We start from the raw sequence: 14,161 nt of genomic DNA, 5'->3' as shown, positions 1-14,161 counted from the left end.
CTAAATGATACTCCGTATTGCTATAACAAGTGGATTCTTGTGTATTTAATTTGAAATTATAAATAAATAAATAAATAGACATTTTATGTATGTTTAAATTTAGCACATGGATATTCTTTGGATATCCTGAAAGTCTGACTAGCTGTGGATTCCTAGGACTTGCTGTATAGTGTATACAGAGCTTCACTGATACTCTCCTGTTTGATGTTTGGCATAGATAAAGATTGTCCTGAGTGCCCTCCTACACTAGTGGTGAAAGAAGAGTCTGGTGTAGACTTGAAGCGAGAATCTGCATCCCCACGGCGTTTTGTGGATGTAAAAGAAGAAGCATCCCTTAGTCCTGAGCCCTGCACCAAAATGACAATGCGTCTGCGACGAGCTCATGGCAATAGTCAGTCGGTAAGAGCAACTACCAAAAAGCATGCTCTCCTTTGTGTGTTGGCAGGATCCCAATCCTTTATGTATCATCCTGCTGCATGGCAGAGGATCTTGTCTGGTTTTCATTGATGCATCCTGAAGTTAGCAATAAATGTCTTTGGATGTGGAAAGACATACTGTGATAATACTGTTAGTGTTTCCCAAGTTGATCACAGAGTATCCCCTTGCCAGTCAGGTTTCAGGATGTCCACAATGAATATACATGAAATTGATTTACACACATTACTTCCATTATATGAAAATCTTTTTTTTATGCATATTCATAGAGGATATCCTGAAAACCTGACTAGCAAGGGAGTACTCCAGGACCGACTTGAGAAATGCTGCTCTAATACAGGCTTACTCAATTCCGGTCCTCAGGCAGGCTAAGTTTTTTTTTTTGTTTTTTTTTTTTATATTCACAATGAATATGCATATAAGAGATTTGGATGCACTGCCTCTTTGGTGTGCAGATCTCTCATATGCATATTCATTGTGGATATTCTGAAAATATGACCTGCCTGTAAATCTTGAGGAGCCCTTCTCTAATACATTGCAAGGACTTGTTTGTATGCATTTTCTTTTGCATTCTTTCAAACCTGTCCAGTTGCTTGGGTTTACATACTCTTACCAGGAGATGGAAACTAAGAACCACTGACTTTAGAGTGAACCTAAAATTGTACTGTGCAGTTCAACTAACTGTTATTTCTCAGTCTCTAGCACAGGGGTGTCAAATGTCGGTCCTCAAGGGCTGCAAACCAGTCGGGTTTTCAGAATTTCCCCAATGAATATGCATGAGATCTATTTGCATGCACTGCTTTCATTGTATACTAATAGATCTCATGCATATTCATTGGGGAAATCTTGAAAACCTGACTTAATTGCGGCCCTCTAAGTCAGACATCTGACATCCCTGCTCTAGCAGATGGTAAATGTAGTTAAGTCTATGCAGTAAGTAGTGTGGCAGATAGTCTGCTTGATGTCTCCTTTGGCCCTGGTAATCCCTTAAAGTATTTGGATTTAAAAGAAAAAAAAGAAAAAGGGAGCAAAGTAGGGTCAGTACAGACCCTCTGAAGTACCTTGGGTGTTTTCAGCTGGGTGGTCATTTCCTCCCCTCCCTCCCATTGTTTTCCCCTTTCTTGGGGACCATTGAGTAATGTATGAGAATTGTGCCTCAGTTCCCCATATCAGCCTCTGGAGGGGAAACCTAGAGTGCTGATTGTGGGATGACCACTAGTGCTTCCCGATTCAGGAAAAAACATTTTGATTCAATTCAGCCTATTGAATCGAATTTTCGATTCAATTTTCCTGCCCAATTGGGTGGGGGTTTTTTTTTTGGTTTGTTTTTAAACATCCTGGTGGGTTTATTTTATAGCCTCTTCACCTCCTTTGCCCTCTCCTAACCACACTGGAACCATGGTGTAAACAACATAAACAAAAAAGACTTTTCCTCTCTCTGTTAAATCCTAGCTCACATTTGCGGTCTAACACCAGCTCTGGCAGGATACACGATTCAAATCTGACATATTGTAATCACAAAACAGAAAATAAAAATATTTTGTCTACCTCGTTGGTCCCAGGCTCTGGTTGTCTTCTGATAACTTGCTTGCCTGGGTCTCCTTCTTTCTTCTTTCTCTGTGCTAGCCATCCATCTTTGTCCTCGCCTTCCCTTTCCCGGAGGTTTGGCATCTTTCCTTTTTTTTTTTGACTCAATCCACAGATCCACCTTTTCTCAACTACCCTTTCATCCAGCATCTTTCCCTCCTTCCCCACCACTCCAGGGTCCACCATCTCTCCCTTTCTGTTCCTTTCATCCCTAAATCCCATTGTCCACCATCTCCCTCCCTCTCCTCTGTTTTTAGACCCATTATTTCTTCCCCCCACCCCAAGTCTGGCATATGCACGTCTCTTTGAACCCCCCCCCCTTCCCTCCCTCCCTCCCTCCCTCCGTGTACTTCTACACCAGGGCCCCCTCCCCTGAAGGCCTACACCCCTCCCCTGAAGGCCTATACCCCACCCCTGAAGGCCAGCCTATACCCCACCCCTGAAGGCCAGCCTATACCCCACCCCTGAAGGCCAGCCTATACCCCACCCCTGAAGGCCAGCCTATACCCCACCCCTGAAGGCCAGCCTATACCCCACCCCTGAAGGCCAGCCTATACCCCACCCCTGAAGGCCAGCCTATACCCCACCCCTGAAGGCCAGCCTATACCCCACCCCTGAAGGCCAGCCTATACCCCACCCCTGAAGGCCAGCCTATACCCCACCCCTGAAGGCCAGCCTATACCCCACCCCTGAAGGCCAGCCTATACCCCACCTCCCTGAAGGCCTACACCCCACCCCTGAAGGCCAGCTGGTCCCTCCCTGAAGGCCTACACCCCACCCCTGAAGGCCAGCTGGTCCCTCCCTGAAGGCCTACACCCCATCCCTGAAGGCCAGCCTGTCCCCCCCTGAAGGTCTACACCCCCCCCCCCCCCGGAAGGTCTTCCCAGCATCAATTTACCTAAATTCAGCAGCCTGCATAAGATCGCTGGCTCGAGCGATCTTTGCAAGCTGCCATACATCATTCGAGTTGTTTTCTCTCTGCCGCAGTCTCGCCCCTTCTCTTACTGCTGCACCTCCGACCCACTTACCCTTGGTCTCGGTGCCTATGTTCGAGGACATGCTTAAGGCTATTATTACCACACAGTTTTCCTCGGTGGTAAGCCAACTAGTCCCGACTTCGACGCCTTTGACCACGGTCTCGACCCAGTCGCGGTCTGACCAGCCCGAGCATCCCCTCGTCTCTCGAGGCCCCATTCGTAAGACTCATCGGATTCCCTCGAGCGAGTCTTCCTCCCCTGTGTCGCCGGTGACGTTTCAGGGGTCTATGCCGAGGGCCAGTTTTTCCCCCGCTACTGCGGCGAGGCTTGCCTCTTCTGAAAGGCCCTGGTCTTCCCCGCCCTGTCGGGGCAAGTCTCCGACCTCGAGACCATCCAGACACACGCTTGTCCTCGAATTGGACTCTAGTGTATGTTCCCCATCGAGGCGATTGCTGGCTTCTAAAGGACCTGCTTCAAAGTCCGTTGGAGATGTTTTCTATACCCCGTCTTCTCCGAGGCTTCCTCAGCGATTTCCTCGGACCCCGGGATCTTCCCCAGTCCATCTGGCACGGGGCCGTTCCTCGACGCCCCCTACACGCCTTAGTTGAACCTCTTCGGTCTCCTGTTCATGGGACTCTGAGGCTCCGGCTTACTACTCCAGGGAAGTTTCTCCCTCTTTCTCGGCCGCACCCCGTTCTCGATTGGAGTCTCCCCCGGAGGATGATTCTTCTTCTTGGACCTCCTCCTTTTCTCGTTTCATCTCTGACATGGGCAGAGCTCTGAATTTGGATCTTCAGTCCAACTCCCGCTTTACCCAGGAATACCTGGCGGAAATGGGAGTTGACAATACGCCTCGTGAGGCGCTTCACCTTCCATTACATCAGGTTCTCCGGCAGACGTTTCTCCGGATCCTAGAGACACCTTATGCGGTCACGCTATTCCCTCCAAGTTGGAGTCCTGATACTGGACTATCCTGGTGAAAGGGTTTGAGAGTGCTCAGCTTTCCCACCAATCCTTGGTGGTTGAGTCTTCCTTGAAGAAGTCTAACTCCTCGAAGGTTTATGCTGCTATCCCCCCGGGCAGGGAGGGATGTACGATGGACAAATTTGGTCGCCGCCTTTATCAGAATTCGATGATGGCGAACCGTGTCCTTAACTACAATTTCTTCTTCACATCCTACCTCCGATTCTGTATAGATGCCCTACGCTCGTTCCGGGGGGTAGTACCTGAGACTCGGCGTCAGGAGTTTCGTCTCCTTGAGGAGACCCTCTCCCAACTCCGCCTGTATCTGTTTTCAGGCCTCTTACGATGCCTTTGAATTGTCCTCGAGGGTTACAGCCTTTGCGATCGCCATACGTCACCTCGCTTGGCTCCGGATTGTGGATATAGATCTGAATCTACAGGATCGACTTGCCAATTTCCCGTGTGTGGGTCACAACTCTTCGATGATTCCATCGAGGCGGCCACAAAGCGCCTCTTGGACCACGAGCAGTCCTTTGCGTCTCTAGTGAAACTTAAACCTAAGGCCCCTCCGGCTCGACAATATAAAATTCCTCTCTGGAGGTATCCATAAAAATCCACTCCTACTTTCTCTAGGCCTCCTTCGAAACGGCCACTGCAGAAGCAGCAACGTCAACCTAAGACCCAGCCGCTGACCCTGGCGAAGCCCAGGCTGTCCTTTTGACAATTCCAGTCCGAGCCTTCGGGCTCCCGTCCTCCTGGAGCCCTCCCCCTTCCCCATCGGGGGTCGTCTCCATCATTTATAGCCTAGTGGGAAAGTCTTACCACCGACAGTTGGGTACTGTCTATCATCCGGGAGGGGTACTTCTCTTCACTTCAATCGCATATCCTCGGACATGCCTCCAAGAGAGTTTCCTTATGCTCAGTCTCAGCTTCCTTTCCTTCTGCAGGAAGCTTGGGCCCTTCTTTGCCTTTGGGTGGTCGAGGAGGTTCCCACGGAACAGTGAAACTTCGGATTTTATTCCCGGTACTTTCTGGTACCCAAGAAGACGGGGGATCTGCGTCCGATCCTGGACCTCAATACACTGAACAGGTTTCTGGTCTGGGAACGATTCAGAATGCTCACCCTTCCCACGTTGTATCCCTTCTTGGACAAGGGGTACTGGCTGTGCTCACTGGACCTCAAGGAGGCGTATACGCACATTCCGATACACCCGGCCTCTCGCCAGTATTTGAGATTCCGAGTGGGGGATCTCCATCTCCAGTATCTTGTTCTTCCCTTCGGCCTGGCAACCTCTCCGAGGGTTTTCACAAAATGTCTGGTTGTGGTAGCTGCGCCTCTACGGCCTGCAGGTGTTTCCCTACCTCGACGACTGGTTAATCAAAGCGTCCTCTCGCACTGAAGTCCTGCAAGCAACGAGACAGACCTTCTTGCTCCTTCAGAGTCTCGGCTTCGAGATGAACTTTCCCAAGTCTCACCTCTGTCCATCTCAGTCTCTCGAGTTCGTCGGAGCGGTCCTGGACACGGTTCGTCTCCGCTCCTTCTTGCCTCGTCCTCGTCAGGAGGCCATTATCCGTTTGTGCCAGATGGTGACCCATGTGTCCTAGGCGCCGGCTCGGCTCGGCTCATGATGGTCCTCCTGGGTCACATGGCCTCCACGGTCCACGTGACACCTTTTGCCAGACTTCATCTCTGTATTCCTCAGTGGACTCTGATGTCCCAATGGAACCAGGATCGGGATTCTCTCTCTCGACGCATTGTCGTGACTCCTTTGTTGAAGAGGTCTCCGTTGGTGGATGCACTCTTCCATGCTCTCCAGGTTTTATGTTCCATGCTCCTCCTCCACAAAAGGTCCTCACGACGGACTTGTCGACCTATGCTTGGGGGGCTCATCTGGATGGTCTAGCACCCAGGGTCTTTGGTCCCGTGCCGACCGCCTTTGTCACATCAATCTTCTGGAGCTTCGAGTGATTTTTTTCTCGCTCTGAAAGACTTTTGTCACCTACTTCGCGACCGAGTGGTGCTAGTTCGCACGGACAACCAGGTTGCCATGTATTATATGCGGGCACAGCACTCGGGCCAGCCGTAGGAAGTTAGGAGGTGCTGAGCCTAGCTTAACCCAGAGCATGTGGCAGTGCAGAGAGCGGAGGAAGCTGAGAGAAATTTAGAAAGGAGTAGAGCGGAGATAGCAGAGAGGAGCGGACAGCAAGCAGAGGGAGAGAGGCAGACAGAGCGGAGAGAGGCTGGGACAGCAAAAAAAAGGAGTGGACCAAGCAGAGTCAAGGGGAAGAGGCGAGAGATAACTCCGCCTACCCTGTCGACTGTCACCAGCCAAACTCCCCCCATAAAAGGGGAGGAGCCAACAGCATGTAGCAGTTCGGCGCGCGACGAAGGCGAGCGGCAAGGGCGTTCACCTTAGCAAAGCGCCTTTGCGAAGGGCCTTTGCGAAGGGCCTCAAGGAAGGGCTCTGGAAAACCGCCAAGGTAAGGACTCAACACACAACTAGCTAATTGACCTTCAAATTATCTTTTAAACTTTCTATCTATCTTTCAAAACAGGCAGATTTTTCTAACTAGCCTACAAGCAGGCAGACCTCTCTAACTAAATAACAGGCAGACCTTACCAGACACTCTATCTTTCAAACTATCTGACAGGCAAACTCTTTTTTTTTTAGCTAACTAACAGGCAGACTTTTTTCGCTAACTAACAGGCAGACCTAACTAACAGATAACTATCTAACTAAAAAAAAAAAAAAAAAATCTTTAAAATGGCAGGGAGAACCAGAAGCACCAAGACTACAATCAAGACTTGCAGTCCAGTCACTGAAGGGATCCAGGGGATGGCCATGGTCTACGTGCAGACGGATGGAGAACCAGTACTGTGGACAGAGGTCTCTGTGCAGACCGAGGCCATCCCCCAGGAGAAGACTACAGTCTCCACACAGAAGAGGTGGACCAGCTAGACGGAGACATCTTGCAGGAGCTGAGGAGCCTAAGAGAGGAGGTGAAGCGCTTGAGAAGCATCTGGGAAGACTAGGCCTTCATCGACGGAGTCATCCAGGTACTGTCCCAGATCACCGAGCAGGCGTCAGACAAGACCATCCTCGAGACGCCCAAACCGACCAAACCTACAGCCTTAGAACCAACGATTGGGGTACAAGCAGAGGCTAGAGACGCTGACTCCTGGCAGCTGGTAACCTCCTACACAGGCAAACACAGAAGACCTTCTTTTTCTGTCTCTTTTTCTTGCAAACAGGGCAGTTTTACATCGACCCCACAAATCACCTTGAGGAACAGATTCCAGCTGTTACAGGAAGGAACTGCCAATGAGGTACAGGAAGTTGTCCAGCAGACGGCTCTGGTCCCGGGGACAAAAGATCAGCTCCCCCCAAAGAAGCGCAGAGTGGTAGTCATTGGGGACTCCCTGCTGAGGGGCACCGAGGGGCCAATTTGCAGACCAGATATGCAATCAAGAGAGGTTTGCTGTCTACCAGGAGCCAGAATCTGAGATGTAACCACCTGCCTAGAAAGACTTATCAAGCCCCAAGACCACTTCCCCATGCTTCTCATCCACGTCGGAACGAACGACACTGCCAGCAAAACCCCGGAGAATATAACTGAAGACTTTGGAGCCCTTGGTGAGAAGCTGAGGCGGATGGAAGCGCAGGTGGTCTTCTCCTCGATCCTCCCAGTGAGGGGTAGGGGAAGAGCCAGGGAGGATCGTATCCAGAGGACAAACGAGTGGCTACACAGATGGTGCAAGGAGATGAACTTCGGATTCCTGAACCATGGAGAGGCACTGCAAGGACTACAGGGACCAGACAGGCTCCACCTGACCAGAAGGGGAAAGAACGTCTTTAGACACCGACTAACCCGCCTGCTTCGTAGGGCTTTAAATTAGTTAAGTTGGGGGAGGGTACCCACTCACGTGCCGGCATGGTAAGTAACCATCCTGGCGAGGTAAGTTGCCACTCCATTTCTGAGTGTGAGGTAAGTAAACACATTGCAAACAGTACTATAGGAGTCAATCTAACTCAGGTGGGAAAATCTTCACAGAGACCTAGCAAACATAAGGTATGGAGGGCTATGTACGTTAATGCCCACAGTTTAGGCAATAAATTTCTGGAATTGGAGACGGAGATGAGGAACGCCGACCTAGATGTGGTGGTGTTACCTGAGACTTGGTTCACGGGACTCCCATGGGTGGGATATGGTTATACCAGGATACAACTTACTTCGTCGAGGCAGAGAGGGCAAAATAGGAGAAGGGGTAGCACTATACACTAAAGAGGACATCAAAATTACCAGAATAGCAGATGTCAAGTACACCGGGGAATCCCTCTGGGTGAACTTGACCAGGGGGAATAACAAATGCCTGTATCTTGGCATAGTATAAAGACCTCCAAGACAACAGGAAGACATGGATATAGAATTAATCGAAGACATAGAGAACATCACTTTGCGTGGAGACACAGTATTGTTAGGGGACTTCAATATGCCTGATGCAGATTGGAACAAACTTTCCGGTACGATTAGCGGCAGCAGAAGGCTTTTAACCTCCATAAAGGGAGCACGACTCAAACAAATGGTATTAGAGCCCACTAGGGATCAGGCGATACTGGACCTGATACTCACCAACGGCGAAAGTGTCACAGAGGTTTCGGTAGGCGATACGTTGGCCTCCAGTGACCACAACATGGTATGGTTCAACCTCAGGAAGTTTCACTAGATCAAACGTCAACAAAGGTCCTCAACTTTAAGGGCACTAACTTCAAAAGCATGGGAGATTTCGTCCATTGGGCGCTTCAAAACCAAGTCGAAACAGATAATGTAGAGGTAATGTGGTCAACTCTGCAACCAACTGCTATATAAAAACAGTAAGTAAACGGCGAAGAAACAATAAACCTCAGTGGTTTTCTGTGGAGATCTCAGACCTCATAAAAAAGAAGAAAAGAGCATTTATCTCCTGCAAACAACCAGGAAAACGGGAGACTAAGGAAGATTATCTGGCCAAGTCTAAGGCTGTCAAAACAGCAGTCAAAGAGGCCAAACTCTGAATGGAAGAGAATCTAGCAAAGAACATTAAGAAGGGCGATAAATCCTTCTTCAGGTATATTAGTGACAGAAAAAGAAACACAGATGGGATAGTACGCCTTAGGAAACCAGACGGGAATTATGTAGAATCGGACTCCGATAAAGCCGAACTATTAAATGAATTCTGCTCAGTCTTCACCTGCGAGGCGCTGGCATCCGGCCCACAGTTGCAGACAAGGGTAAGCTTGGAAGACCCGTTTCGAAATTTCGAGTTTATGCCCAGCAGTGTCTACTATGAGCTATCAAGACTCAAAAGTGAACAAAGCCATGGGACCAGACAAACTACACCCCAGGGTGCTTAGGGAATTGAGTGACGTCCTGGCGGAACAGTTATCAGCGCTCTTCAATCTTTCCCTGAGTACAGGAAGAGTCCTGTTGGACTGGAAAACGGCTAATGTCATTCCACTCCACATAAAGTGATGCAGGCATGAAAAGGATTTGGTCCCAATTACTGCCTCACACACTCTGTCATTAGTAAGTGAGATGCACCTGGGGACAGTATCTTAGAGACAACAGACGCCCATTATCTCCCAAACATGTCCAATTTATTGTCAGTTCTACAACCCTTTTTATATCATTTTACATGGGTCAGTGTCGTCAGCATATGACGTAAATACAAACCATATATGGACACAGATCACATGAAACTTTAAAAGAAATAACATGCATCTTACTATCTAAAGGCCAAAGTTTAAAGGTGCTTTGCTTAGCAGAGACTTTTTTTATCTAAAGCTTCTTACAAATACAGCTGGAAGACAATTGAGTTCACTTCACAACAGGATAAGAAAACACATCTCTCAAACATAAAATGGCCTTGTAGTATATCAGCAAGAGAGAGAAAAACAAGCAGGGTCTGGTTTTTACAGCTTCAAACACAGTTGAAAGAAAAACTACAAGACACGTGAAAAGTATCCCTTCAGGACGGAGGCTGCGAATTACAGACCGGTGAGTCTCGCATCGATAGTGAGTAAACTCATGGAAACACTAATCAAACATAAATTGGATACGATCCTGAACAAGGATTTACAAAGGGAAGGTCCTGCCAATCCAATCTAATCAACTTCTTTGACTGGGTAACAAGATTGCTGGATATGGGGGAGTCCCTGGACGTCGTGTACTTGGACTTCAGTAAAGCGTTTGATAGCTTCCCACACTGCAGGTTATTGAGCAAGATGAGTTTGATGGGATTAGGTGAAACATTAACTGCATGGGTTAGGGACTGGCTTAGAGATAGACTTCAGAGGGTGGTGGTGAATGGTACCCTTTCCGAAACGTCGGAGGTGATCAATGGAGTGCTTCAGGGCTCGGTTTTGGGACCTGTCCTATTTAACATCTTCGTAAGAGACTTGGCTGAGGGGCTTCGAGGTAAAATTACATTATTTGCCAATGACGCCAAACTATGCAACATAGTAGGCAAAAGCACAGTGCCCCACAGTATAACGCAGGACCTACTCTTACTGGAACATTGGTCAAAAACTTGGCAACTAAGTTTCAATGCCAAAAAATGTAAGGTCATGCACCTTGCCAGCAGAAATCCATGCAGAACTTACACCCTAAACGGTGAGACCTTAGCAAGGACTGCAGCAGAACGAGACTTGGGAGTGATCATTAGTGAAGACATGAAGGCTGCCAATCAAGTGGAGAAAGCTTCATCCAAGGCTAGACAAATCATGGGTTGTATCCGTAGAAGTTTCATCAGCCGAAAGCCCAAAGTCATAATGCCGTTGTACAGATCCATGGTGAGACCTCATCTGGAATATTGTGTACAGTTCTGGAGGCCACATTACCAAAAAGATGTGCTGAGAGTTGAGTTGGTTCAGCGAATGGCCACCAGGATGGTCTCGGGACTCAAGGATCTTCCACATGAGGAACGACTGGGTAAGTTGCATTGAGGAACGCACTCACTCGAGGAACGCAGAGAGAGGGGAGACATGATTGAGACGTTCAAATATGTCACGGGCTGTATCGAGGTGGAAGAAGATATCTTTTCTCTTATAGGACCTATGGCAACAAGAGGGCATCAGTTGAAAATCAGGGGTGGGAAATTTCATGGCGACATCAGGAAGTACTTCTTCACTGAAAGGGTGGTTGATCAATGGAATGATCTTCCACTACAGATAATTGAGGCCAGCAGCGTGCCAGATTTTAAGAAAAAATGGGATAGGCATGTGAGATCTCTTCATGGAGGAAGTTAGGGGGTGGGTCATTAGAGTGGGCAGACTTGATGGGCCCTGGCTCTTTTCTGCCATCATTTTCTATGTTTCTATATCAACAAACAGGGGGGCAGGTCCCTGTGCCTGGAGGCGATGCGGCTCTGGGATTGGGCCATACACCGCAACATATTCATTCAAGCTCTGTACATTCAGGGCCAGCGGAACCATCTGGCAGACAAATTGAGTCGCCTGCTGTGGTCCCTCCACTCCGTAACCCTGCGTCAAGTGTTTGCTCGTTGGGGGACTCCCCTCAATCACAAGTTGCCCCGCTTCTGCTCCAGGGTTTACACCCCTCTCAGGATCAAGGCAGAGGCCTTCCTTCTGGATTGGACGAACGAGTTCCTTTATGCGTTTCCTCCATTCCCTCTGATTCTGAAGACTCTCATCAAGCTCAAGTCTTCACATGCCACCATGATTCTGATTGCTCCTCGGTGGCCCCAACAGCCGTGGTTCTCCCTTCTGTTACAACTCAGTTCCAGGGAGCCTCTTCCTCTGCCTGTTTTTCCTTCTCTGCTTACGCAGAGTTAGGGTACTCTGCTCCATCCCAACCTTCAGTTTATGCTGTATTGGCCCAAAGAAATAGCATGACAGCAGTAGGAAGAGGTTAAAGGAGAGAGGGAGTTTGGAAGGGGGTAAGGGGTACACTGTTCTCCTACTGTGTTTCTTGGTTTGGTTTCCCCTTGGCTCAGCTACTAAGCCTTGGCTTCCCATTCTCATTTCCAGTATAGCTCTGATGCTCAATGTCTCTCTGCTCAGACTAAGTTTTGGGGTGTGTGGCTGAGCAGAGCACATGAATGAGGGATACTGCTGTAGTGATGTGCCATATATCCTTCCATATTGTATAGGCCTGTGAAAAAGGGGAGTGGGGTATAGTTCTGGGCAGAGAAAGAAAGAAAGATGTTTGGTAAAAGAGAACTAGGGATGTTGTGTTGGCATCACCTCTAATAAAGGATGGAATATTGTACCAAAGCTGCTACCACCAAATGAGGTGCCAATTTCCATTTTTGCAGAAATCGTTAAGTTAGCCTAAAGTCAGTGCTAACTAAGCTAACCACTTACTCAGATAATGAGAGGAGGGTCTGAGTATAAAGTGATGGGTCTGAGTATAAAGTGGGAGTGGTATGAGAGAAGAGAGAGTGTATGGTGGGGAAGAGGGACTGTTGCAGACTGGATAAAATGGGGAGAATGTGGATTGTATTGATGTGCAAGTTGAACATCCCTAATCATTTTGAAAAGTTGCCACCTATTCTTGGGGTGATATAAAAATATAACTTAATAGATAAGGACAACATGTTTTAGTAGTCACACTTCCAATTCTGCGTTGGTATGAAAATTCTCACTAGCTGAGTACTGCACAGTTATAATTTCGCTCTGAAGTTAGTGGTTTCTAATCTTCATCTGATGGTAGGAGTGTGTAAACCCAAGCATCTGGACTGGTCTGAAGGAACTAAAAAAAATAAAATTAGCAGATAAGACCTAATTTCTCCTTCTTGTAGAAGCATTGCACTTCTCCCTTCTTTTGCACCCACCTTTGTGATAAATCCTGTGTTATGTCTCTCTTAGGTGGACTCCTACATATGTCGCATATGTGCTCGAGGAGATGAAGATGACAAGCTGTTACTGTGTGATGGTTGTGATGACAATTACCACATCTTCTGCCTCCTGCCTCCTTTGCCTGAAATTCCTAAGGGCATCTGGAGATGTCCCAAATGTGTGATGGCGGTAAGCAGCTTCCAGGACCCAGTGAGTGGAGTGTCAAGTCCTAGGCGTGAGGGAAAGGATGCAAATAGGAGAGAGCATTCAGCAGAGAATGCAGAAGACTGTATCCCTCCTTTCTACAATCCTAGCTGCCAAAGAAAGTGTTTCATTGACCAGTAATGATTGGTTAGGTCACTCCTCTTTCTCTCTCACCACAGGAGTGCCGCAGACCCCCAGAGGCATTTGGCTTTGAACAGGCTACACGAGAGTATACGCTGCAAAGTTTTGGAGAGATGGCTGACACCTTCAAAGCGGATTACTTCAACATGCCAGTGCACGTAGGTCAATGCACAATGAATCTGTGAGTGTATTGTGAGAGATGTTTGAGTATGAGAGACCATATATGTAAGTGGGGATTGGGAAGGTAAATTTACCACTACTACTAATCATTTCTATAGCGCTACTAGATATGCAGCGCTGTACATCAAAACTCAGAGCCGGTCGCTGCTCAAAAGAGCTTACAATCTAATTAAGACACAGACTGGACAAAAAGCTGCATCAGTACACAGTGCTCAGTGGGGGAATTAGAGGGAATGATAAGACAGAAGGTGGATTGGAGTTTTGGAACTGAAAACATCTTCAAAGAAGTGGACTTTTAGTCTGGATTCGATGTGATGTGCCTTGATGCACAACGTCTGTATGACACACTTCCCTCATAGTAATGTTTTCTTTTGCAGATGGTTCCCACAGATGTGGTAGAGAAGGAGTTTTGGCGTTTGGTGAATAGCATTGAAGAAGATGTGACTGTGGAGTATGGTGCTGATATTCACTCCAAGGAGTTTGGTAGTGGATTTCCTATGAGCGACAACAGTGGCAGGCTGTCTCCAGAGGAAGAGGTGGGTGAGTGGGTTGTATGAGCATAAGCCATCTTCCCTGGGACAAGGGATAGTAAGGATACATGAATGGGATGCCTTCTAAGAAGAGGCATATGTTTGAGAGACTAAGACACAATGGAAAACCAGGGCTGTGGTTTGGCATGTTGAAATGAAAGGTTTTGGTGGCTGGCCAGGTTAGGAGGTGAGCTGCACTACAATTCATTTGAGGTCTGTGACATGTTATAGATTTAAATTAACTAAAATAGATCTCCTACTGCGTTTAATTCTCTTGTGTTTTTTGTCCATCTTTTTGTTTTGTTAG

General features: G+C 47.9%; 1 protein-coding gene across 3 annotated transcripts in view; it reads left to right on the top strand.

Moving 5' to 3' along the window:
- The window catches only part of KDM5C (lysine demethylase 5C), a 261,961-nt gene that overhangs the window by 60,109 nt on the left and 187,691 nt on the right, over positions 1-14,161 (top strand). For all 3 annotated transcript variants that reach the window (XM_033921375.1, XM_033921366.1, XM_033921383.1), the window contains 4 exons: positions 218-399; positions 12,830-12,988; positions 13,183-13,302; positions 13,702-13,860. In XM_033921375.1, coding sequence (XP_033777266.1) covers positions 218-399; positions 12,830-12,988; positions 13,183-13,302; positions 13,702-13,860 — 620 coding nt within the window. The remainder of the gene's footprint in view (positions 1-217; positions 400-12,829; positions 12,989-13,182; positions 13,303-13,701; positions 13,861-14,161) is intronic.

Source organism: Geotrypetes seraphini, chromosome 1 (assembly GCF_902459505.1).
Source record: "Geotrypetes seraphini chromosome 1, aGeoSer1.1, whole genome shotgun sequence".
NCBI lineage: Eukaryota > Metazoa > Chordata > Amphibia > Gymnophiona > Dermophiidae > Geotrypetes > Geotrypetes seraphini.
This window is presented reverse-complemented; position numbering and strand designations above follow the sequence as displayed.